Source organism: Hyaena hyaena, unplaced genomic scaffold (assembly GCF_003009895.1).
Source record: "Hyaena hyaena isolate Hyena2069 unplaced genomic scaffold, ASM300989v1 scaffold_20, whole genome shotgun sequence".
Taxonomy (NCBI): domain Eukaryota; kingdom Metazoa; phylum Chordata; class Mammalia; order Carnivora; family Hyaenidae; genus Hyaena; species Hyaena hyaena.
Window position 1 is genome coordinate 5,054,520 of NW_024080652.1, and position 23,134 is coordinate 5,077,653.

Here is a 23,134-nt window from a genome sequence, read left to right on the forward strand (position 1 = left end):
CTAATTGCCTGATTGGCCCATTCATTCTTTAGTAGGGTGTTTTTTTAACCTCCATGTTTTTGGAGACTTTTTTGGAGAAGTTTTCCAGACTTCTTCCTGTGATTGATTTCAAGTTTCAAAGCATTATGATCTGAGAGTGTGCATGGTATGATCTCAATTCTTTTATATTTATTGAGGGCTGCTATATGTCCCAATATGTGATCTATCTTGGAGAATGTGCCATGCGCACTTGAGAAGAAAGTGAATTCCCTGGCCTCAGGATGTAGAGTTCTAAATATATCTGTCAGATCCATCTGGTCCTGTTGTGCATTCTAATAACATTTTCACTCTTGCCTCTTTCGGACCTCATTGCCTTTCAGCAAAAGGGGATGTGTTTGAATGTCAGAAGACTAGGGGCGCCTGGGTGGCTTAGTCGGTTAAGCGTCCGACTTTCGCTTAGGTCATGATCTCGCGGCTCGTGGGTTCGAGCCCCGCGTCGGGCTCTGTGCTGACTGCCAGCTCAGAGCCTGGAGCCTCTTTCAAAGTCTGTGACTCCCTCTCTCTCTGACCCTCCCCTGCTCATGCTGTCTCTCTCTCTCCTAGAAATAAATAAAAAACATTAAAAAAAAATTTTTTTGAATGTCAGAAGACTAGTAGTAAATTTACATTTTTTTTCTTGCCTTTTTAAAAACAGCTTAGTGCTTTACCCACCAGCCAGGCATGGTAAACAGGTGAGTGCTCGGTATCAGATAAGTAATTGTAGATGTGTTCCTGATCAGCAAGTGCCAATTCCTTCTCTATTATCGGCTCAAAATCCAAACTGTAATGTGTGTATAAACATAACTTTTTTCTTTCAGAGGTTTTTTTTTTTTTTTTTGATAGAGGCTATTATTACTCTTTAGTCTCCTTAAAATTGTCGTTTTATTGATGGCCTTTCTAATAATAGTTTTCCGTGTTCTTTTTCTAGTGCTTTGTCAGACCTTCATCAAAATGGGGCTGCTGTCGTCTTTTACATGTAGCGATGAGTTTAGCTCGCTGAGACTCCATCACAACAGAGCCATCACCCATTTGATGAGGTCCGCCAAAGAGAGAGTTCGTCAGGTAAGCGCTCTCCATATATGACAAAAACATTTTAATTTCAGGAGAAATTAAGGCATTTTAAAGCCTTGATTATAATGCAGGTTTATGAAAATGTTAACCTTAATTTATCCAACATTTATTGGACGACCACTGTGCATTAGGCGCTCTTGTAGGAGCTGGGTTTCAGGCAGCAAACAAAAAAGATGAAAACACCTGCCCTCATGGAGCTTATGGTCTTTTTCTTGAGTTTATGTTCTGATGAGGAACAGTCAGCAACAGAAACATAAAAATATATAAAGATAAATAGGGTGTAACACGGTGGTATTAAGGAGAAGCATTAAGCAGTGAAAGGAATTAGAAAATGTGTGAGTTATATACAAAGTGGCCAGTTATTTGAGGGAGGAGCTGAAGCTGAGTGCGAGCCATGCACCGTCTGGAGGAGGAGCATTCTAGGCAGAGCAACAGCGATTCCCGAGGTGGAGTGTGCTTTGCCCACCAGAAGCCATGTGGCTGGAGCATAGGCCAGAGGAGAGTATGGAAGAGGCAGGGAAGGAGGGCAGCAAGACAGACAGATAGAGTAGGATCTTGAGACCGTTTTAACATCTTTGGTTTTTACACCGAATAAAATGGGAAGCATTACAGGATTTTGAGCCAAGGAGTGACGTGATCTGACTTACCTTTTAATGCCTCCCCCATCCCCCCCGCTGCTGTGTTGAGTCTAGGTGGAGGCAAGGGCAGAAGCAGGGAGACAGGTGGTCATAGGCAGTGGAGATGTGAGAAGTGGTCCATTTCTGCATGTATTTTGAGGTAAAGCTAGAACTACTTGCTGATGGAGCTCTTTGGTAAGTTTTCAACGTTCTCAGTGGGTGGCCAGAATATAGCTTTTTCAGTAGTGATCTTTTGGTTAAGAGAGAAGTGTTTTCCATAGTAAACCCTATAAACCCCTAGATGATACTGAAAAAGCCAGAGTGTTCTTCTTTCTTGAAATGTTGTTTGAGCATTTGGGACCGTTAACATGACATGAACGTCACATGAATTTTGTGAGATTCCTCATTCCATAAATTTTTCAAAATGCTTTTAAAAGCAATTTTCTGATTTTAGGATCCTTGTGAGGATAATTCTCATATCCAGAAGATCAGGTATGTGTTAAATACTTTTGTGGTTGTGCAGAGAGTAAGCTATGCAAAAGAAATGAAGAACTAATCCTGAATTAATCAGAAATGAGTTTTGAGATTAAAAATAATGCAGTTAGTAGTTTATGAAAATTAAAAGCTTTTTCTCAGATATTAGTTACTGTTCCAAGATTTGCTTTACTTCTCATTCTCCCTCCACCCCCATCCTGTGTGGATGCCATAAAGCCCCCTCCTTTATTGAGTGCACTGACCCCCAGTCTCTCTCAGTGGAACAACATTGAATTTTGGCTATAGGTAGGAGATGCTAGTCTAAAATCTGTAATTGGTCTCATTAAGAAATTTAAGTTAATTTATTACTGAGCTCAGCTAATCAAATGCTGCATGTTAGTTATCCTTAGGATTCCTGCTTTACAACATTGATAATTTCTAATTGGAATGCTAATTACTGGTAATGTACTTGATTAATGATCCCTTTGCTCTCTTTAATTTTTTCCCTCCTTGCTGTCTTTATTACATGTTGATTTGCTCAGCAAATATTTTTTTCCTAGAGAATGTAAAGTGTCATCTTTTCAAATCATCGTAATTTAGTGATAAGTAAGGTTCGGTAAGTTAACGATACAGTGAACCTGAAATACCCTGGATGCTTGGTTCTCGTGTGTTTTGATATTGATTGGTTGTTTGTATTTCACTTTTAGATCAAGGGAAGTAACCTTTGAAACACAGACTTCACGTTATCTAAATGAATTTGAAGAGCTTGCTGTCTTAGGAAAAGGTGGATACGGAAGAGTGTATAAGGTTGTTTTCCACATCCTTGCTTTGATCTCCTACTCTGAATAAGTGTACTTAGAGAAGTTTTCCTCATGATTATTATTTAAAGCGCTCAAAGGAAATTCCTATTTCACAGAGATCGTCATTTGCAGGGAAGCAGGCAGCTTTTAACTTTTTCCCAACCATATTGGTGGTTTGGGCGGATTCCGGAATCCGTATTAATTTTCTTGACAACGTATCACTGAAGAAAGTTGTGGTTTTGTATTTTGGGCCTTATGGAGTTTTTTTGCTAATGTTCCCAGATTTCATAACTAGAGGCTCTAGGAGTTGGGATTGCACTGCAGTTTGGAAGCTTTTAGTCCAGCTGGCTATGGCCGACTTCCCTGAACATAGTAAAGAGGAGGCTTGTCTTTCGCTTAATCTTATCTGTTTAGCTAGTTTGGATCCCGAGCTCAGGTTAAAATAACTTTCTCTGTTCAGTTGGAATTTAATGGCAAAATGTTCTTTTCTCTTTTCCTCTACTTTTTAGGTCAGGAATAAATTAGATGGTCAGTATTATGCAATTAAGAAAATCCTGATTAACGGTGCAACTAAAACAGATTGTATGAAGGTATGGATTTTTAAGTGTATCCATTTTGAGTAATTGAGTATTTAAGTCCTATTGAAAGAGTTACGTATGTGTGTGTATTTGGCAAATACTAGATGCTGTGGGGGTTTTTTTTTTAGGGGGTTAATTTTTATTTAAATTCCATTTAACATACAATGTTCTACTGGTATCAGGTGTACAGTATAGTGGTTTCACAGTTCCATACGTCACCCAGTGCTTATTAGGCTCTGATATATTTTTTTTAATTTAAAAAAATTGTTTTATTGATACTAGGTTTTGTGGATTGCCAAGTTTACTGATTGGGTTATAGTGAAATAAACATCAAAACTACATTTTTATTTGACTTAATTTTTTTAAGTTTATTTTGAGAGAGAGAAAGTGCAAGCAAGGGAGGGGCAGAGAAAGGGTGAGAGAGAGAGAGAGAGAGAGAGAGAGTTCCAGGCAGGCTCTGTATTGTCATTGTGGAGCCCGATTTAGAGCTTGATGTCACCAACTGTGAGACTGTGACCTGAGCTGAAACCAGGAGTTGAACTCTCAACCGACTGAGCCACCCAGGTGCCCCTGACATAATTTTTTATGGTCACTCCTCACCACATTTCAGGATTGTTGCTGGGGACATTAATTTTTAAAGGAAATTATTCATACACAGTATAGCTTGTTATGAAGATATGAGCTCACAGGTTCTGGTCTTCCCCCTGACATGTTGTATGGTCCTGGGCAAATGACCTAGTCCTCTAAGCCCCTTCTGTCACCTGTCCTTGACATAGTGGTGACAGCAATAGTTTTATTTACCTTCAGGGACTGGACTTCCTAGTATATGTGCTGCTGAAGCGAGCACTGGACTTACTGGTAGGAGTAAAATGCAAGAATGAATATAAATGGACTATTTAAATTATAAAGCACTAGGTATGTGTATATTCCTTTGTCGCTATAACAGTTCCATTTGTCTCAATAATATTACGATTATCTTAACATAGTTTAGGTTCCTTGTTCAGATGGATATTTATTGTTTTGCTCTGAAACAAGTGGTATTTTTTTTTAAATAGTTTATTGTCAAGTTGGTTTCCATATAACAGCCAGTGCTCATTCCCACAAGTGTCCTCCTCCGTGCCCATCACTCCACTTCCCCTCCCCCCCACACCCATCAGTCCTCAGTTTGTTGAAACAAGTGGTATTTTGGTATCATGGACATTTAACCAGTGGTGCGTGAACGCCGGATGTAAGTGTTCCCTCTGTAGGTGCTGCGGGAAGTGAAGGTCCTGGCCGGCCTTCAGCATCCTAGCATCGTGGGCTACCACACTGCTTGGATAGAACATGTTCATGTGGCCCACAAACAAGGTAAGCAGCTGCAGATGATGTCGCCGAAGGGCTGGAAAACCGCAGCCCTTGCGGCCCCCCCCCCCCTTTTTGTGCATCCCACAAGCGGAGAGTGTTTTCTTAACATTTTTAAGTAGTTTAAAAGGAATCAAAAGAAGGGTGTTTTGTGAAAGTTACCTGAAATTCAGATTTCACATCAGTAAGCAAAGTTGGTTAGGTCACAGACCTCATCCATTTGTGTATCGTCTGTGGCCGATTTCGCACCGTAGCCACAGAGCCCTGTAGCTGTGGCGAGCCCTGTAAGGCCCACAGGACCAATGGGAGCTACTCTCAGGTCTTCTGCACAAAGTTGGCTCCCTGCCCACACTCTGGGCATAGCTGAACGGCTCTGTTTTTATAGTTCCTAAAATTTGCCAGGCATTTGAATAAGCTTGTTGTATTTTGCCAGAAAGCATTAACATTTTTAGACTTGTGGTCTCATTTGGTGTTATTTTATTTAAAAAGTTGTTTTTAATGTTATTTTGTTTTTGAGAGACAGAGTGAGACAGAGGACGAGTGGGGGAGGGGCAGAGAGAGGGGAAGACACAGAATTTCAAGCAGGTTCTAGGCTCTGAGCTATTGGCACAGAGCCTGATACAGGGCTTGAACTCATGAACCAGGAGATCATGATCTGAGCCGAAGTCGAACGCTCAACTGACTGAGCCTCCCAGGTGCCCCTCATTTGGTGTCATTTTAGCTCTGCCTTTGACTATGACTTAGAAAGCTGGGCCGCTTGAAGATCTGTTTTTGTTTTTGTTTGGCAGATAGAATATCCATTCAGTTGCCATCTCTGGAAGTGATCTCCAATGAAGAGGACCACAGGTATGTGGACTGCTGTTTGGTTTGACAGGTTAGGTATAACCTGCATTGGGTTGTCTTTGTTGGTTTGCCCATTTTCAGTACAAATGTTAAATTGTTTCCTCCTCCTAGCCATTTATTGTCAGTGTTTTCAGTTAGTGTTGCTGCTAGAGAGATTTGATGCCGTTTGCTTCAGGAGTTTACCAGTTAAGATTCTGAGGGCTTGAGGAGACAGCTGAGTTACTCTTGATCTCTTTTTTACATTGGTTTGTAGCTTTAGTGGTTATTTTTTTCCTTCCAGAAATCAGTCTGTTAACAGTGACGAAAGCAACAGCTCATCCATTATCTTTGCGGAGTTCACGTCAGAGAAAGAAAAGTCCTTAGGAGAAAATGGCATTGAAAATCAGAGTAACAGATTGGTGAATTATGCAACCAGTGTGGTTACAAGAGATGCCAGTGAATTGGACTCATCCGGTTTGCTCCAGGGAAATGGTTTGGCTGATTTGCCTTCCACATCGATTGTGGAACATCAGCTGCCACTTAGGCATCATTCCGACTTAGAAGAGAATTTCACATCCACGGAGGAGTCTTCTGAAAACTTAAGTTTGTTGGGACAGACAGGGGTAGGTAACTTTCCCAGAACCTACCGACGCTTTGATGCTCACCCATAGCAACTGTTTCGAGGACTGTGAGCAGCTGTGGCCTCCTGCTGCCCCCCTCCCCCGCACCCCTCCCCTACTGACTGCCCACCTCGCCTGCCTCTCCTGTCGCTCTTCTTTTGCCTTGGTCAGCCTCTCCCCTCCTGGCCTGTGGCCCTCGTTTTGGGTCTTCTCTGTTTTGTTGGCTCCTACTAATCCCTTTCTGGCCTTCTCTAGGTGTTCTCATTTGCGGCCCCCCTGCCCCCTCCGGGGCTGGAAGTATTGTTTGCATGGTTTCTGTTGCATGTTAGCATCATGCTGTACATGTATGTTTACACATAAAGATTTTCTATATTTTGGAACAGGACTTTAGGAGAGAGGAGAGAGAGACCAAGTCTGTTTACGGGACACTCTCATTGAGGGTCACGCTAATATGTTGGTGAGATGCCTACATGCTCTCGCCCACACGCTCTTGAGTATTAGTGTTAGAAAACAGACAAACCTGAAACATTAACAGCGTCTGCATGTAATCTTACATGCTGGAATCACAGAGCTGTATGCCGTCTGTACATACACACACACAGTGAGCTCTCGTTGCCCAGGAATATGTGACCCTGTGCATGTGCTTTCCACAAAACACAAAACTTTGATGAGATTCTCCTGAATACAAAGGAGTTGAGTTTGAGGGACTGTTCATAGAAACCATTTCATTTCCTTGTATTACATTTGAGGAATTTTCCTCGGCCCCTAAACAAACAGGCTCTAGCAAGCTTAATTTTTGCTTACCTTTTTCTCAGACAAGTTACTTACGGACACAGTGAAGCCACCACAGTGCGTATATGTTGAGGTGTTCGGAGAATAGAATACTACACCGCCATTCTTTGACCCGGTGTCTTAGCTTTAGAAACTCTTTGTGTCGTGAGCAGACCAAATAGCTTCCGCCCCCATGCCTCTGTGTCCCATTCAGGAGCCACTGCCCTTCTGCAGCTGGGCCTACCTCAGCCCCCTTGGGTTATGACACTCCGTTTGCGGTATTCCTTTATTTCTCTGTCTCCTTCACTAGACTCTGGGGCTTCTTGGGCAGACATGCACCTGTCCCCTCTTTCCTGAGGATTTAGCCCAGTGCTTGGCCTAGAGGAGGCAGGTGAGTATCCGTTAGACTAAATGACGTGAGCAAATTGTGCACAGGTGGGAGCCAGCCATGTCGCCCCCCAGGTGCAGTACCACCTGATGCTGCACATCCAGATGCAGCTGTGTGAGCGCTCGCTGTGGGACTGGATAGTCGAGAGAAACCAGCGGGGCCGGGAGTTCGTGGATGAGTCTGCCTGTGAGTACTGTACGTAGCTGCAAACGCTGAGCTGGGAAGTGAAGACACTGGGCGGGTCTTCTGGTACAGGGACTCCCTCCAGGTGCTTTAGGGGGGAAGCATCACCTTTTTAACACAAAGAAGCAATGGTGCTTATGTCAACATTTTTCAAGAATGGAGGCCTATATAGAGAGACATAGTTTGTTGACACCTGAGTAGTAATATACTAGAGTTCAGCTTAATGGTTTGGGGCAGAAAAGGTCTTTATAATTTTTTCCAAGGAAGAAATTTAAATGTTTTCTTTTTCAAAATGTGACGTGATACTCTTGCAAAATTACACCACTTAGAGAAATGCTTATAGAAGGGTAGATGGTGAAAAGTTGGTCTCTTTTAAGTTCCAGGTCCCCTTGCTTCCTCTGTAGTTAGATACCCTCTAGAAATACTCTGTTGGGTTAATAACTTTAAAAGTTACTGTCACAATAGTTCTCAACTTGTGCTGCACATTCGAATCCTCTAGGGAGCTTTCAAAAAGATGCTGTTGATGAGAAAGTATAACTGTGGTGGAGAAAGCTGACCAACGTGACTTTGGGTGGTGTTCAAAGTCAGCGTCAGAAGTAAAAACTCCTGTTCAGAGTGTGTGCCCTTGAGAAGGGTGATGAGAGGGGCGTTGCGTGTTTGGAGTCTTTCTCCCCCAAATCCATGATGCCAGTCTGGTTATAAGAAAGCATCAGACAAATCTCTATCTGGAATGTTCTACGCAGTGTCTTTGTACTTTGCAGAACTGTCATGGTCCTCATAAATAGGAAAAGCCTCAGGAGCTGTAGCAGATCTGAGGAGCCTCGTGAGACCTGACAGCTAAGTGTAATATGGTGTCCTGAGTGGAGTTATAGAACAAAGGGGCGCCTGGGTGGCTCAGTCGGTTAAGCGTCCGACTTCGGCTCAGGTCATGATCTCACAGTTCGTGGGTTCGAGCCCCGCGTTGGGCTCTGTGCTGACTGCCAGCTCAGAGCCTGGAGCCTGTTTCAGATTCTGTATCTCCCTCTCCCTCTGACCCGCCCCTGCTCATGCTGTCTGTCTGTCTGTCTGTCTCTCTCAGAAATTAAAAAAAACATTAACAAAACAAAACATTAGAACAGAGAAAGGACGTTCAATAAGAACTAGGGAAGTCTGACTAGGTTGTGGACTTGTGCCAGTGTTGGTGCATTAATTGTGACCAGTGCACCGTATTAATGCAGGTGTTAATAACGGGGCGCTGCATGTGGGTGAGTGGGACTGTACTGTCATCCCCATTTCTCTAGATCTAAGATGGTTCTCACAAGTAAAGTCTATTTTTGTTAAAAAAGGATGTTGTCTGAGACTGCACCAGTAATTTCTATATAACTGATACTGGGATAGGGTTTGGCCTTTGGTATTTTTTTTTGAAAATTCTCTTGTTGATTGTATTGTGTCGCCAGAGTTGAAAATCACTGTATTCTGTCACCAGAATTGGGGATGCAAGTGACCAGATTTTAAGGAAAGCCTCTGCTAAATATTGGGTATTAATCATTTGCTGTTCAATCCTAATGACACTGTCACCCTATATTTGGTCTAACATGCTGCTCACTTAACCCACCCAGAATCTTAGGTTAGCTTTCAGTGGAGGCAGAAACAGAACGCCTCTCTCAAGCATCCCCTCGATTCTCCCTATTTCTTCTTCTTTGGTTTGCCACATAGTTGGGACCTGGCACACCTTGCTCAGTTTAGTCATGGCAAGTAGTGGGCGGGGTGTTTCCAGTGCCCCGTAGAGTTGTGTCTGCGGCTGCACAGGCACTGGAGTGCTCTACGTGGATGCCTCCACAAGAGAGTTGTTGATCCTTAAACTTCCGTTTGGAAAACAGGTCACGAGTCGCTCATGAGTATGTGTGGGGTGACTCCAGTGCCCGCCATCCAGGACAGTGAGCCGGTGAAACTGAGGGCATGACGTGTAGGATTTCACTAGCGTGACACATAGTTTTCTTGTAAAAATACTTCAAAATAAAAAGGTTTCACTTTGTAGTACTCTAGCACCATGTGCTTTCCTTCGTGTAGTTTTATACCAGTCCTTCCCACCAGTCCAGAAGTGGCACACCCCGGTTTGCATCCTGCCGCTAGCACTCACTGGCTCTAAGGTGTCAAGTCGGGGAGCTGCTCTCCGCCTGCTCTTTCTTCCCCTGTGAAATGTGGATCCTCCCATCTGATCGGGTGTGAGGATTGAAGCAACTGGTGTGAGGGGTGCAGTGCTGAGGGACGGAGAGTGTTCTCCCCGGACCAGGCCCGTGTGTGGCACCGAGCCTGTAGCCGGGGCCCGAGATGAGCACCTCTTACCCATAGACCCAAGGAAGGCAGTTGTCCCGAAAGGCTGTGAAAGTCACAAAGCCGTCCTTCATCTCTGTGGACAGGAGGCCGGGGCCTCGGTGTGCGGGGGAGTGGTAGTAGAGGTGCTTGTGAGTGGTACCGTTGTGTTTACACACGCACCCCCCCCCCCCCGCCCCCCAACGAGTTTTCTGTCTTCTCAAGCACTGGGCTAAGGACTTGAGCTCCCTGAAGTACATGCTAGCTGGTGCAAGAGAGGAGCGGGGGTGGGGTTGGGGGGGAGGAGGTGAGCTTCGTAACACGGTGGCCTCATCCAGGAGAAGGGAGCATGTCTCATACTGTGCTTGAAGGGAAAGTCTGTTTAAGGTTTACAATGGCTGACAAGAGAAAAACTATTAAGTTCTCATTATGATATTCACCAAAATAGCTTAGCTGGGAAACTCCAGGATTTTCGTCTTTATCAGTTTGTTTTAGTTCTACAGAACTTTTCCGCTCTCTAAAGTCAGGCGTTATATCATCATGGTAATAGATGAATTAAATTATTTACTTTTCTGTATACTTTGTCTTTCATTTGTCAGTCATTTTTAGAAACTGCAGCATTCCAAATGTCCACATAATGGAAGCTCACTCCTTGAGCTGCCCTGATTTATCAGTTTTTTATTCCGTTATTTTTAACCGTGTCTCTAAACCGCAGTGGGTTTAGGACACGAGATTTGTTAGCTGTCAGGGGTCGAAGAAGATTTAAACTTAATTTACTGTAGCCACCTGCTGCCTGAGGATGGTTTTCGAGATAATTAATATAGCGGCTCTGAGTGAAATTAGTGACACCAAGTCCATTCACTAGGGTGCTGGTTTGTGATGGTTTCTTTGCAACCTGAGGAACCCTTCTAATTTCTAACCATTTTGGAGTGTTGATTTCATTGAAAATCTGAATGATGTTAATGTATTTAATGTATTTAGAACTATATAACTTTGAGATATTAATGTGGTGAGTAAAAGGACAATCAGAGAAATAAAACTTCCTTTTTTACTTGAAGGTCCTTATGTTATGGCCAGTGTTGCAACAAAAATTTTTCAAGAATTGGTGGAAGGTGTATTTTACATACACAACATGGGAATTGTACACCGAGATCTGAAGGTAAGTGGGGAAGCCATCAAAAGCAGCAGTAGCAGGGAGGTATCAGGGAGGATGTGGCATTGGCTCATTGAATTAGATGAAATTATGTATCTTAGAGGGTTATCATTGTTTTTATGTAAATCATTGTCCCATAGGCCTGGAACTTTAGATTGAATTTAAAGGCACTGATCTTTGGGCATTTGAGAATTCTCCCTGGAGGATTAGTACTGTTTTTCCAGGTAGTGAGTGTGCTGAGCACTAATATAATTGATGACGTTAAATGTATTTAATGCAGACAAAAATCCTCATATGTTATTGGATCCTTAGAGGTGATTGATGTCTGTTTCAATGATTGTATATCTCCAAGGGAACGTAATATGGCCAATTTTTTTCTGCTCTTTAAAAAATCTATGCTTATTCTAATTTTTAATCACAACAGGCTATCAAGAAAATACATTTACTTCTTTGGCAGAAGAGTTTTAAGTAGCTTACTTTTGAACAAAAAGTTAAATTGTGGAAAATGTATTTAAAAGAGTATTTGGGAGGGGCACGCCTGGGTGGCTCAGTCGGGTAAGCATCCGATTTTGGCTCAGGTCGCTATCTCGCAGTTCATGAGTTTGAGCCCCGCATCGGGCTCTGGGCTGACAGCTCAGAGCTTGGAGTCTGTTTCGGATTCTGTGTCTCCCTCCCTGTCTGTTCCTCCCCCTCTCACACTCTGTCTGTCTCTCAAAAATAAATAAACATTAAAAAAAATTTAAATATTTTGGGAACAAAAAAGTTAATGTGCAAATCATTTTATTTTTTGAAAAAAATTTATTTTTTGAAAAAAGAACCAAATGGTTTGTACATTCGGGATGTACAAGCTGAGGGTTTCAGTGTTTTCTGGGCATGTGTCTTAGCCAGAAACTGCATGGTGAGTTACTCAGATTCTGTGGCCCTGCCACCTTGGGGTCCTATTTCAGGAGGTAAGCTAAGTCATGATAGCCGTATACAGAATTCCACATCTTTGCGGGGAGAAGTTGCTTCAAGTGCCGTTTGTATTTTTCACCATAAATATTCCTGATGTTCCTTTTACAGATGTCCTCCAGGGATAAGGGTTTTTGAGAGAGCTTTATTAGGTTTTCCCTTAAGAGGTGGAATTCCGGTAGCATGATTCCTGCAGGTAGAATTCCTTGGTTATTGGTCAGCCTCAAGGGATAAGAGCGATCAAGGAGCCTGGCCAGAAGGGCCGTGTCCCTTATGTTGGAACTGCGCTGAAGGTACATGTAGATGGGAGACTCCCCGTTCCTCGTTAGTAGATTAACATTTGCTTCAGATTCAAGCAAGAGACTGATAATCGCCTCTCTGCCTCCAAAACACGCCTCATGGATAGCTGTCTGACCTTCGTGATCCTGGGCATTTACTTGGGCTCCATGGGTCAGCAGCAAACGGATGCAGTTCACGCCCGCGGCCAGCATTCGGCCTGCTTTGCTCGATGCTGTGCACACTGCCAGCTTAAGGGCCGTATTCCCGGTGGAAGAGACGGCACAGTTTACGTTTGCTCCGCAGGCAATCAGAGTTTCCATCATCTCCTTGTTCAGTGTGTCTGCAGCCATGTGAAGGGGTGTCATGCTGGATTCATTAATGGCATTGACGTGGGCACCATTCTGGGCTAAGATGGAGAGCACTGGATAGGTCCCGTAGGTTATGGCCAGGTGCAGTGGGGAGTGTTTGTTGCTGTTGTCTACCCGAGTGTTGACTTGGGCTCCGTGTTCGCACAAAATGCGGAGACACGTTACAGCGTTATTCTGAATGTCTGTCAGGATCTTTTGTATTCTGTTCCCGGGTTTTGTCCACGTGGTGGAAATGATGGGCCAGTGTAGTAGCATCAGGTGAAGTGTGGTAAGGCCTCTTGTGTCCCTAAAATAGTTATTCATCACAGATTACACTGTATCCACGAATATCTACACTGTCTCTACACAAGGCATTAGTGCTCAAGAAGGGAGTGTGTATTTGAAGTAATTCCCCTCAACTACTCTGGAGAAGTGTTTGGAAATCTGCAAGGCCTTTGAGCTTCTCGGGATATCACAGCGTTTTTGGGGGGACAGGGTGGTGTGTGCCACGGCATAGAGGGGCCTGGCTTCCTACAGCAGTTTCAGTTTTGTTACCCCTACTGGGACTGTGGCCTCTTCAAGGCTCCATGTTAGTTAATCCTGTGCCCCAGCACCTCCCACGGTGCTGTGGTTTAGCGGCCACTCGCGAGAGTGCTGTGGGCCTGGGTGTGGCCTGCTCTTACGGCAGAGTCGAGCCGAAACAGGCCAGAAGGCCTGCCGATGTGGTTCTTAGTGGCCCTGCATCTGCTCCCCACACGTGAGTAGGTGGAATGGAAGACAGGGTCGAATCTGGAGACCCACAGTCCCCAGTGAGTGAAGCCAGTTTGTCCTCACTCCCCCACCCCACCTTAGGTGCAGCGAGGGTTTTACAACAGCCCTCATGCACGGCTCTGCTGAAATCTCTCTGGGTTGCCTCCCAACTTGATTTATGTGGCAGAGAAAAGGGAAGGTTTATTGCAAATATCCGACTGCTCTGCTGAAATTGGGAAATGATTTTCAGTTCACATACATCTGTGTAGCGTCAGGCCCAGGTAGGGAGGGATAAGGTAAAACAGCACAGTCCCTGCCCTGGCGGGGCTGACAGTCTAGCATGAAAGACGTTAAACATGTTTAGGTAACCAGACCGGGATTGCACGTGGGCGAAGTTCTAAGGGGTATGAGGGCCCATGGGGCGGCCTGTGGTCAGAAAGGGTACACCCAGGGGCCGCTGTGGAGGAGGGGGCGCATTGGTGGCGTCCAGTCTTGGAAGGAATGCTTGAGGGTCTTCAGTGCTGAGCAGGGGTGCGCAGGGATGAGGGTGGGAGCCAGACAGGTTGGGAGGCTCTACTGGAGCGTGGCGAGGATCGGGGGCTTCGCTTTCCTGTAATGTTACGGGGCCAAGAAGTTGTTCCTTCACTAGACAGTATTTATCGGGCGCTTAGTGCCAGGCATTGGGCTACATGGTGAAGACGTATTGGTGAGCGACACACATTTCTCTTTCATGAAGTACACTTTCTAGGGGTGGGAGATGGAAAGACAATCCATTGTCTCTTTCTGTTTACTTATTTTCCACACCTAGCTTAGGGTTTTAAACTCCATGAGGGCTATGACCAGGACTGAATGCCTTTTCCGCGGCATCACTGCTGAGCGCTTCTCAGGATGCTCTCAGCGGGCCGGCTGCTGTGCCTGCCCCCGTTTCTGCCAGGTTTTGAGAGGCTCTCATTTAGTCAGTAAGGAAAATGGTTCATTCACGACCTAGTATTTTGTAGTCCGTAACCCCCCAGGGATGGGTGAGTCTGGACGTGACCGGGCAGGGTACCACCTAACTCAGGCGTATCCTCACGGAGAAATGGTCCCCATTGAGTTACCTTACTTCGGGGTCAGCGCCGTGTTCTAGCAAACAGAGCAAACTCTGCGCCTTGCGGTACTCGGCAGCCAGGTGAATGGGGATGATGGACTGGGTCTGCTTCGAGGGAGAAACCGAAATACGTTATGAGCAGCCCTGTGCGGGGAGAAGCGGCCCTTGTGTCAGCTTATCAGAGGAAGTGCGTGTGTTTAGTATCTCAGCTCGGTATTTTTTCTGATATGTGCATGAAAATTTTCCTTTCCTTTTGACCCTTTGAAATGACCCCAAACCAGTGAGTTTCATATTATAAAACCTGTGTTTTACATAAATGCAAATTACCAAGGCAACAGAAATCACTTACTGAAAGCTTTGGAAAGTGATTCTTGTGGGGAGCTCTGAGGGGAAAGTTAGCGGTAATTGCTACTAAGTCACTTAGTCCTTAAATTTAACCTGCAGGGCTATTGACAAGTAAGGTTTTGTGTTTTGTACGACTTTGCCGAAGTCATAGGCTCAGTAGTAGCACCCGCATTTCCGGGGTCTGAGATGACACAGGTGTGTTCTGTGACTAGCAAAGGTGCTTATGCCAGTTCTTAAAATGCATGTATGTGTAAGTGGCGGCTTTCCAGCGCGACTGCAGGATGAGGGAAGAAGGTGGGGTAGGGGAGGGGTGACTTTTGAAAAAAATAATTAAAATGGTAATAATTCTGTAAAAATTTAGAAAATGGTAAAGCGCATGTAAAAAGGGGGAGAAATAATCCCTTCACACAGCTGTAATCAGCGTATTTGAGAGAATGACGTGAATGTTCTGCCAGCCAGAGCGTTCTAGTCCTTCCGCATGTCCGTGTGCGTGTGGTAACTGGAGGGGGGCTGTGCAGTGCGCTGGGGATGACCCGTGGGCCGTGGGCGTGGTGGGGCCTCGAAGAGCCTACAGGGTGAGGCGGCGGGCCTTCCGAGGAAGTGCATCTTTTCCCTACGGGTGACTGAGCAGGAAAGGGGGTACCTGGTTCAGAAGGAGTCGGTAGCTGGTGGAGTTGGCCGGAATGGGAATGGGCTGGTTGACAGGGTGGCTTCTCAGGAGCACCTGGATGGCCGCGCAGTCCTCCCTCATGATGGCCTCGTAGAGCCTGGTGTGCAGGGCCACGGCTGGGCCTTCCTCCAGGGCTGTGGCCTCGTCGGCCTCCAGCTCCTTGCTGCCTCTCTTGGTTATGTTTCCCATGAGCAAAATTTCAAAGAGTGGGGACTTGCTGGAAATTCAGGGGACACTTGTGACAGAATTGGTCTGTTTCAGTCTCATTATGATCCTTTCGGTTCCGTTCTAGAACTGTTCAAGAACTGTGGAGGCTTGTATCTGTGAACCGGGTTCATTTTTCTATCAGAGCCACCTTTTTATTTTTATTTAATTTTATTTGTTTATTTATTTATTTATTTATTTAAGAGCCACCTTTTTAAAGCTCTGTGCTTAGGTCATACAGTGCCATATAGAAACACGGTTTTGGGGACTTCATTCAGTCACAGAAACATTCCCAAATTATCATCTTGTGCATAAGATCATTTCTGTGCTATTCTCCATTCAGCAATAGTTAAAAACAAAACAAAACAAAAACTAACAAAGCTAAAATAGGAATTTACACATGGAAATAAAATTATTACATTTAAAGTAGGAAAAGCCAACTTTAACCTAAATATACTTTCGTTTTGAGTAGAAGGCCTCCTTCCCCCAGTGTGGGCGCAGGTCTCTGCTGGCACAGGACTAGCTCCATTGGGAGCAGCTTTGGGTCTGCACTGGATGCTTGAATAGAGCTGAGTGCACACCTTCACATCATGACCTTGTCACCTCTAGCCCTGGCTAACATAAAAGAATCATCTGGGAGCTTTAAAAAATACCAAAATTTTCTCATTAGAAAAAGACATCAGAGGCACCTGGGTGGCTCAGTTGGTTAAGCGTCTGACTCCTTGTTTCAGCTCATGTCATAACCTCACAGTTTGTGAGTTTGAGCTCTGCATGGGGCTCAGTGCTGACAGCGCAGAGCATGCTTGGGATTCTCTCTCTCTCTCTCTCTCTCTCTCTCTCTCTCCTCTCTCTCTCTCTCCCTCTCTCCCTCCCTCCCTCTCTCTCCCTCCCTCCCTCTCTCCCTCCCTCTCTCCCCCTCCCTCCCTCCTTCCCTCTCACCCTCTCCCTTTCCCTCTCTCCCTCCCCTGCTTGCTCTTTCTCCTTCTCTCTCAAAATAAATAAACTTAACACAAATCAGTCTTTGACTTTTTAGAGAAGACCGTAGGTTTTAAAAGCTCTCAGGGAATTCTGACATCCAGTCAGGGCTTATGACCACCTGTGAACAAAGTGTGCTCTGCGTTACTGGTTCTCAAACTTGGAGTAACATGGGGACTTTTATTATCATTTCTTTAATGTTTATTTGTTTTGAGAGAGCACATGTACATGGGGGGGTGTGGGGAGGGGGAGGGGGCAGAGAGCGAGAATCCCAAGCAGACTCTGTGCTGCCAGCCTGGAGCCCAGTGTGGGGCTCAAAATCACAAACCATGAGATCATGACCTGAGCTGAAAGCAAGAGTCAGACACTTAACCAGGTGAGCCACTGAGGCCCCAACATGGAGACTTTAAAATCATACTGCTGCCTGTGTCCACGCCCAAGAATTCTGATTTTATTGGTCTGTGGAATGGCTTGGACCTTCGGATTTTTTGTTTTTAAACCTTCCCTGGTACTTCTTTTTTTTTTTTTTTTTTTTTTTAAAGATTTTATTTATTTCTAGGAGAGAGAGAGAGAGAGAGACAGCATGAGCAGAGAGAGAGGGAGTCACAGACTGAAACAGGCTACAGGCTCTGAGCTGGCAGTCAGCACAGAGCCCGACGCGGGGCTCGAACTCACGAACCACGAGATCATGACCTAAGCGAAAGTCGGACGCTTAACCGACTAAGCCACCCAGGCGCCCGTAAACCTTCCCTGGTACTTCTGATGTGCAGCTGAGTTTTAGAACCACTGGCCTAATTTTTCATTTTTCAGGGGCTCCTTGCTCCTGAGTTGAAAGCTCTTAACATCTTTGCATTTTTACCATTTGTTTTGAGAACACCAAGGAGTTGTTCTGTTTGTTTACAGCCCAGAAATATTTTTCTTCATGGCGCTGATCAGCAAGTAAAAATAGGCGACTTTGGTCTGGCCTGCACGAACATCATACAGAAGAACGCAGACTGGATCGATAGAGATGGGAAGAGTAAGTTTATTTTGGTTGTGTTCTTTTTTTTTTTCTTGGCAATAAGGAAAAAGAGGCATGATGGCACTTGACGATATTTTTAAAAATGGTATAGTTTGAGAGAGGCACAGAGCATGAGCGGGGGAGGGGCAGAGAGGGAGGGAGACAGAGAATCCGCAGCAGGCTCCAGGCTCCCAGCTGTCGGCACAGAGCCTGACAGAGAGCTCGAACTCATGAACCAGGAGATCATGACCTGGGCCAAAGTCGGAGGCTTCCCCCACTGAGCCCCTCAGGCGCCCCTGCGCTTAGGGAGAACCACAAAGACTTACTATAGCAAAAGTAAGCTAAGAATGTAAAGCAAATATCATTCCCTCAGTGCCCTGCTCAGAGTCCCTTTCTGTAGTGTAGATAGTGTGAACTCTGCAGTGTTTACTATCTGGCTTTTCCAATTGCAGGAATGCCCATGCACACTTCCAGAGTGGGTACCTGTCTGTACGCTTCCCCTGAGCAGCTGGAAGGATCCGAGTATGATGCCAAGGTAGTATGCACTGCCTCTCTCCCTTCAGTTGGACGGAGTCTGCAGTCATTAGTGACAGAAGCACATATAAAGGCGGTGGATGCTCTCGCGTCGAGGGGCTTGGGGGGGATAATGGAGCAGAGTAGGTTGTCTGTTACATCAAACCCCCGAAACAGGAAGCTTCGCTTTGTAGTGGAGTCTTGACAGCACTGATTTTTAGTCTCCTTTACCGCTGGTAAATCCGTGGGTGTCATAAATTATTTTTGAAAAGAGCTTTCCCTTGAGAACATCACTGTTTACCTCAGGAAGCTAGAATTCATAGAAGCCTGAGTTAGCCTGCCTTCTGTATTCTCAAAAAAATGCTAAATAACCGCTACAGGGAAGTGTGGCTCTTGATTCCCTTTGAAGTAGAATGAAGATGCTGAGGAGTTTTAATCCATTCTGTTCCTTGAAGGAATGTCAAAGTAAACCAATTTCTCAAAATAACAGCCCAATAAATTTTCTTCCTTTTGATGAATCATTCAGCTTTTTAGTGGCTGTTCCTAAAATCCTCTCTGGTAAAGACCTCCAGAAGAACTGTTAGGCAAAGTAACACACATTTTATGCAGCTTGTTAAACTTCACCTGAATGCTTAAACTATGTGTGGAGGCAGAGGGGGGACACCGGAGCAGGCCGCAGGGACACCGTGACCCCTGTGGCTGGCTCCGGCACGTGCAGCTCACACCTCTCGCTCCAGCCGCTCCAGGCCTGGATTTTCAGGGAAGTGGTGGAGTCGCTCGTTCAGTAGTGACTGTGGGCGCTGGGGGTTATCCCTGCCCCTCGCCTAGCCGTCCATCCTTTATGCCCATGGGTGCCCCTTTCTCAGAGATAGGGATTGGGGCCGTGCCGGTCACCTCTCCCTCAGGGCCATGGCTTGTAGGTGGCAGACGCATGCCGCTGGGAGGGGTGAGCCCGCCTTCCTCATGGGATCTATGAACCGTCCTTCTTTACAAAGGATGATGCTGCGCTGAGATGGAACTGATACTCTCCCTTTGTGTTTCACACTAAATCCCCTTCCCTGCTTTCTCCAGTCAGACATGTATAGTTTGGGTGTGGTCCTGCTGGAGCTCTTTCAGCCGTTTGGAACAGAAATGGAGCGCGTGCAAGTTCTCACAGGTTTAAGAACCGGTCAGATACCCGAATCCCTCAGGAAGAGGTGCCCGGTACAAGCCAAGTATATCCAGCACTTAACTAGAATGAACGCATCTCAGAGACCGTCTGCGGTTCAGCTGCTGCAGAGCGAACTTTTCCAAAATTCTGGAAATGTATGTATATATATATTTTTTTTCATTTCTTTTTTTTTTCCTAAGTAAACTCTACGCCCAACGTGGGACTCCAACTCACAACCCTCAAGATGAAGAGTCATGCGCTCCACCGACTGAGCCCCCCGTCTGGTGCCCCTGTATATATATTTTAATACTGGGGAAAATAGGGGGTTAAATTAGAATTTTCATTGTGAATCTGATTTCATGAAGAACAGTTGAGCTTAGAATAAGGCTTGTGGAGACCAGACATTTCAACTCCTTCCCAGAGTTGCCAGTAACACACTTTCGTAGTCCAGGAAGCGAGGTGACCCCTGCTGACTGTCTCCTGGGGACGCTGTCGTTCCAGCCTGTGCTCTCCGGCCACATCTTGCTAAGTCAGAAGGCTTTCGTTTTCTTTTCCAACTGTGATATACAACCTTTTATATGATTGATTATAACACACCTACTAGTAAAAAGGAGCACGTGGCACAGGGTAAAAGTTGGAATTCTTGGGGGGATGTGGAGGGACGGTGGCAGAGACCGCCTCAGCCCGTCTACGATCCTTCCACATTCAAGTGTGTGAGGCTGGTTGTCAGTCCTGTGATGGCCCCAGGGGAGCGACACCTTACAGAGCCAAGTATGCTCTCTAGTCCGCACCTACTGGAAACATCATTCGTCCGTCATTCACGGATCCTCGGGCGTTTTGCTCCTCCAGATGTCCTCAGGCCAGCAGCGCTGGAGGGCTTGTGAGAGTGTGCAGGACCCTGGTGCCACCCCAGACGCACCGAGTTGGAGTCCGCCTTTAACAAGATCCCCCAAGTGATCTGCACACACGGTGCTGGAGCAGGACCGCATTCCCTGCTCAGGTCCTTAAGGTGCGCTCTTAGGCCAGCAGCACGAGATCCTCAGGACCCTGCTACAATTCGCAGGCCCGCTCTGCGGCCCTGCCCTATTCCCAGAGAAGTCTGGGGGGTGAGGGGGCTGCGGTCTGGGCTTAACAAACACCTGAAGCGGCTCTGATGCATGCTAGTCTGGGAACTATTTGTGGTAACTTGTGAGTTGATCTGTATTCTACTTGAGGCTTACTAACTCTCAGGTAAAACTGAATTTCACTGGCTAGAATAATACACAGGTAGGGTAGTACTTTGCTGAGTCTTTGATATTAGCAGATGTGGTTATGAAATTTATCTTCTCCTATAGAAGGGATTTTCTAACTCCCAGTTAAGTCAGCTATTAGAGTTACTCTCCTCTGTCTCATGGAATTTTTTATAAAACCGCCCACACACACCTATACAGGTAAAATCTGTATATACGGGCGTCTTTGTGTTGCGTGGTTGTATGGACTGTAAACATGACCTGGCTGAGCTCAGACCATGCAGGTGTTAGCTATCAATGGGAAGTTACAGTTGTCCTGTGACCTTTAAAAATGTTTCTCAGAGCGGTACCTGGTGGGCTCAGTCTGTTAAGCATCCGACTTTAGTTCAAGTCATGATCTCATGGTAAGTTTGAGTCCCGTGTCGGGCTCTGTGCTGACAGCTCAGAGCATGGAGCCTACTTCAGATTCTGTGTCTCCCTTGCTTTCTGCCCCTCCCCTGCTCATGCTCGGTCTCTCTCTCTCTCTCAAATAAGCATACAAAAATTTCTTTAAATAATAAAATAAAAATGTTTCTCAGAACATTAAAAACTGTCAGTTTCAGGTATACATGGAAAAGAACGTTGTAAAACTAGTATTTATTTAGTGCACTGTAATGAAGAATTAAAGCGTTCAAGAGTGGCATGAACAGTGCCTACCTTCATCTTGTCGTAGAACTTAGGATATGGAATGAGCATTTTTTTCTATACCTTGGTGAACTGTATACTCCTTTTTTTAACTGTTTATTTTTGAGAGACAGCACACACACATGAATGGAGCCCGAGGGGCAGAGGGAAATGGGGACAGTGTTTCTGAAGTGGGCTCTGTGCTGACAGCAGAGAGCCCGATACAGGGCTTGAACTCATGAACGGTGAGATCAGACCCAAGCCGAAGTCGGATGCTTAACTCACTGAGCCACCAAAGTGCCCCTCCTTTCTGAGTTTCGATCGGCTTCCAATATTCTATCCTTTACACTTTCGATGTTGTGAAAGGGTATCTCCCAAGGGTTCTTTCCACCTGAATTGTGCCAGTGTTACTTTCTCTGGGACACCTTTGTCCTTTTCCTTACTTATGTTAAGTCCTCTTTGCTGGGCCCTGTGGCTGTGCACCCTGTCTGTCTGGTGGCGGCAGGAGCAGCAGCCCCATGGTCAGCTGTTTATTCTCGGACATCATTTAGGTGCAGTTTGGTTTCCCCTCTAGCATCATGGCTTCTCATTAGCTTGCAGCACTTCTGCCCTGGTTGGCCAGTTCCCTATTTCATTCATTCAATTTAATTTTTTAGAGATTTTAACTTTTTTTAATTAATGTTTATCTATGTTTGAGAGAGAGAGGCAGAGTGCAAGTGGGGGAGGGGCAGAGAGGGAGACACAGAATCTGAAGCAGGCTCCAGGACAGCAGAGCCCGATACGGGGCTTAAACCCACAAACTGTGTGAGATCATGACCCGAGTCGAAGCTGGATGCTTAACTGACTGAGCCACCAAGTGACCCCAGTTATTTATTTTTAAAAACTGTCTCATGGGTTGATAGCTACACACGTTGCCAGTGCTGATGCAGTGGCCAACCACTGACAGCCTGTCAGAGTGATGCTTGACCCCTGGTCGTGCATCATGGACCGAGGTGCTGCTATTTGCACTTATGGGACAATGGGCGCCTGCCCCTCAAACACGTAGCTGGGTGACTGGCACTGCTTCCCTGGCCGCGGTAACCGGAATTCAGGCACACCGGAACCATGCAGAGGGAGGAATGCCTGCATGTTTAAAATGGAGGAGCCATTTTAATGGAGCTTAAAATTTTTTCCTTACAGGTTAACCTCACTCTACAGATGAAAATAGTAGAGCAAGAAAAAGAAATTGAAGAACTAAAGAAGCAGCTGAGTCTCCTTTCTCAGGACAAAGGGGCTAAGGATGAAGTGAAGGATGGGAGTGTGCCCCATCCTTAATTAGGCTCTGTAAATGTGAACTTGGACTTCTAATTCTTTAGCTTGTCAACTGGAATGTAAATTTTCAGGCTTTATTCATGTATGGATGGTGTCTGTATTTAGTGAACCTGTACAAGACTTTAATTAAAGTTGTAAAAGTTCCCCCAGACTGCTTTCCCTTAAGGCATTCTTCCATGAACCAGCATTTGAACCAAAGCTTGCTCTAAACTAAACCTATTTTCTTTCCCTTCTCCTGTCCTGAGTTCCTAATTTTTAAAATCATTGTCTCTCCAGTCTCTGAAAGTAGATTTGGACCCCATGCTCATTTCTCTGCCCTTGAGCTCTGCCTGTTGACCACTAAGCTCTCCTCTAGAACATTCTGCACAGATCTAAGTATGTGCCTACCCCATCACTGCCCAAGCTCAGGCCTACACACTCTCAGGACTGTTCCGGTTGTGACTGCTGCCCGTCTTCCTCATTGCTGCCAGTGAATTACCAGGAAGATGTCTGAGCAGTTCACCCCCTGGCTCAGAGGCTCCTGCTGGCTCTC

The 23,134-nt window shown here is 45.5% G+C and overlaps 2 protein-coding genes across 6 annotated transcripts in view; one reads left to right on the plus strand and one right to left on the minus strand.

The window, feature by feature from the left end:
- EIF2AK1 (eukaryotic translation initiation factor 2 alpha kinase 1) overlaps positions 1 to 22,753 on the plus strand; it is a 35,055-nt gene extending 12,302 nt beyond the window's left edge. For 3 of the 4 annotated variants that reach the window (XM_039226127.1, XM_039226129.1, XM_039226130.1), the window contains 13 exons: positions 947 to 1,080; positions 2,161 to 2,198; positions 2,888 to 2,987; positions 3,490 to 3,570; positions 4,806 to 4,905; positions 5,688 to 5,745; positions 6,023 to 6,344; positions 7,548 to 7,686; positions 11,034 to 11,134; positions 17,640 to 17,754; positions 18,189 to 18,271; positions 19,321 to 19,554; positions 22,471 to 22,753. In XM_039226127.1, the coding sequence (XP_039082058.1) occupies positions 947 to 1,080; positions 2,161 to 2,198; positions 2,888 to 2,987; positions 3,490 to 3,570; positions 4,806 to 4,905; positions 5,688 to 5,745; positions 6,023 to 6,344; positions 7,548 to 7,686; positions 11,034 to 11,134; positions 17,640 to 17,754; positions 18,189 to 18,271; positions 19,321 to 19,554; positions 22,471 to 22,605 (1,640 nt within the window). In that variant the 3' untranslated portion in view covers positions 22,606 to 22,753. The remainder of the gene's footprint in view (positions 1 to 946; positions 1,081 to 2,160; positions 2,199 to 2,887; positions 2,988 to 3,489; positions 3,571 to 4,805; positions 4,906 to 5,687; positions 5,746 to 6,022; positions 6,345 to 7,547; positions 7,687 to 11,033; positions 11,135 to 17,639; positions 17,755 to 18,188; positions 18,272 to 19,320; positions 19,555 to 22,470) is intronic. The other variant, XM_039226128.1, reaches the window with a different exon arrangement.
- Positions 11,907 to 15,746, minus strand: ANKRD61 (ankyrin repeat domain 61). Of its 2 annotated transcripts, none has more exons than XM_039226132.1 (3): positions 15,531 to 15,746; positions 14,553 to 14,647; positions 11,907 to 13,012 (listed from the first exon to the last, which is right to left on the minus strand). In XM_039226132.1, the coding sequence occupies exons 1-3, from the start codon at positions 15,744 to 15,746 to the stop codon at positions 12,067 to 12,069; spliced, it is 1,257 nt and encodes a 418-aa protein (XP_039082063.1). In that variant the 3' UTR covers positions 11,907 to 12,066. The 2 variants fall into 2 exon arrangements, with proteins under 2 accessions (XP_039082063.1, XP_039082062.1); XM_039226131.1 differs by having other exon boundaries at positions 14,553 to 14,650.
- Positions 22,754 to 23,134: the final 381 nt, after the last annotated feature.

What these genes read in the sequence shown, in the direction of transcription:
- ANKRD61 (XM_039226131.1), bottom strand. Translation starts at nt 15,746, where the DNA reads ATGGGAAACATAACCAAGAGAGGCAGCAAGGAGCTGGAGGCCGACGAG. An exon ending in ACCGACTCCTTCTGAACCAG is followed by an intron (nt 14,651 to 15,530) that starts GTACCCCCTTTC and finishes TCTCCCTCGAAG; the next exon opens with CAGACCCAGTCCATCATCCC. An exon ending in GGCGCTGACCCCGAAGTAAG is followed by an intron (nt 13,013 to 14,552) that starts GTAACTCAATGG and finishes TAACTATTTTAG; the next exon opens with GGACACAAGAGGCCTTACCA.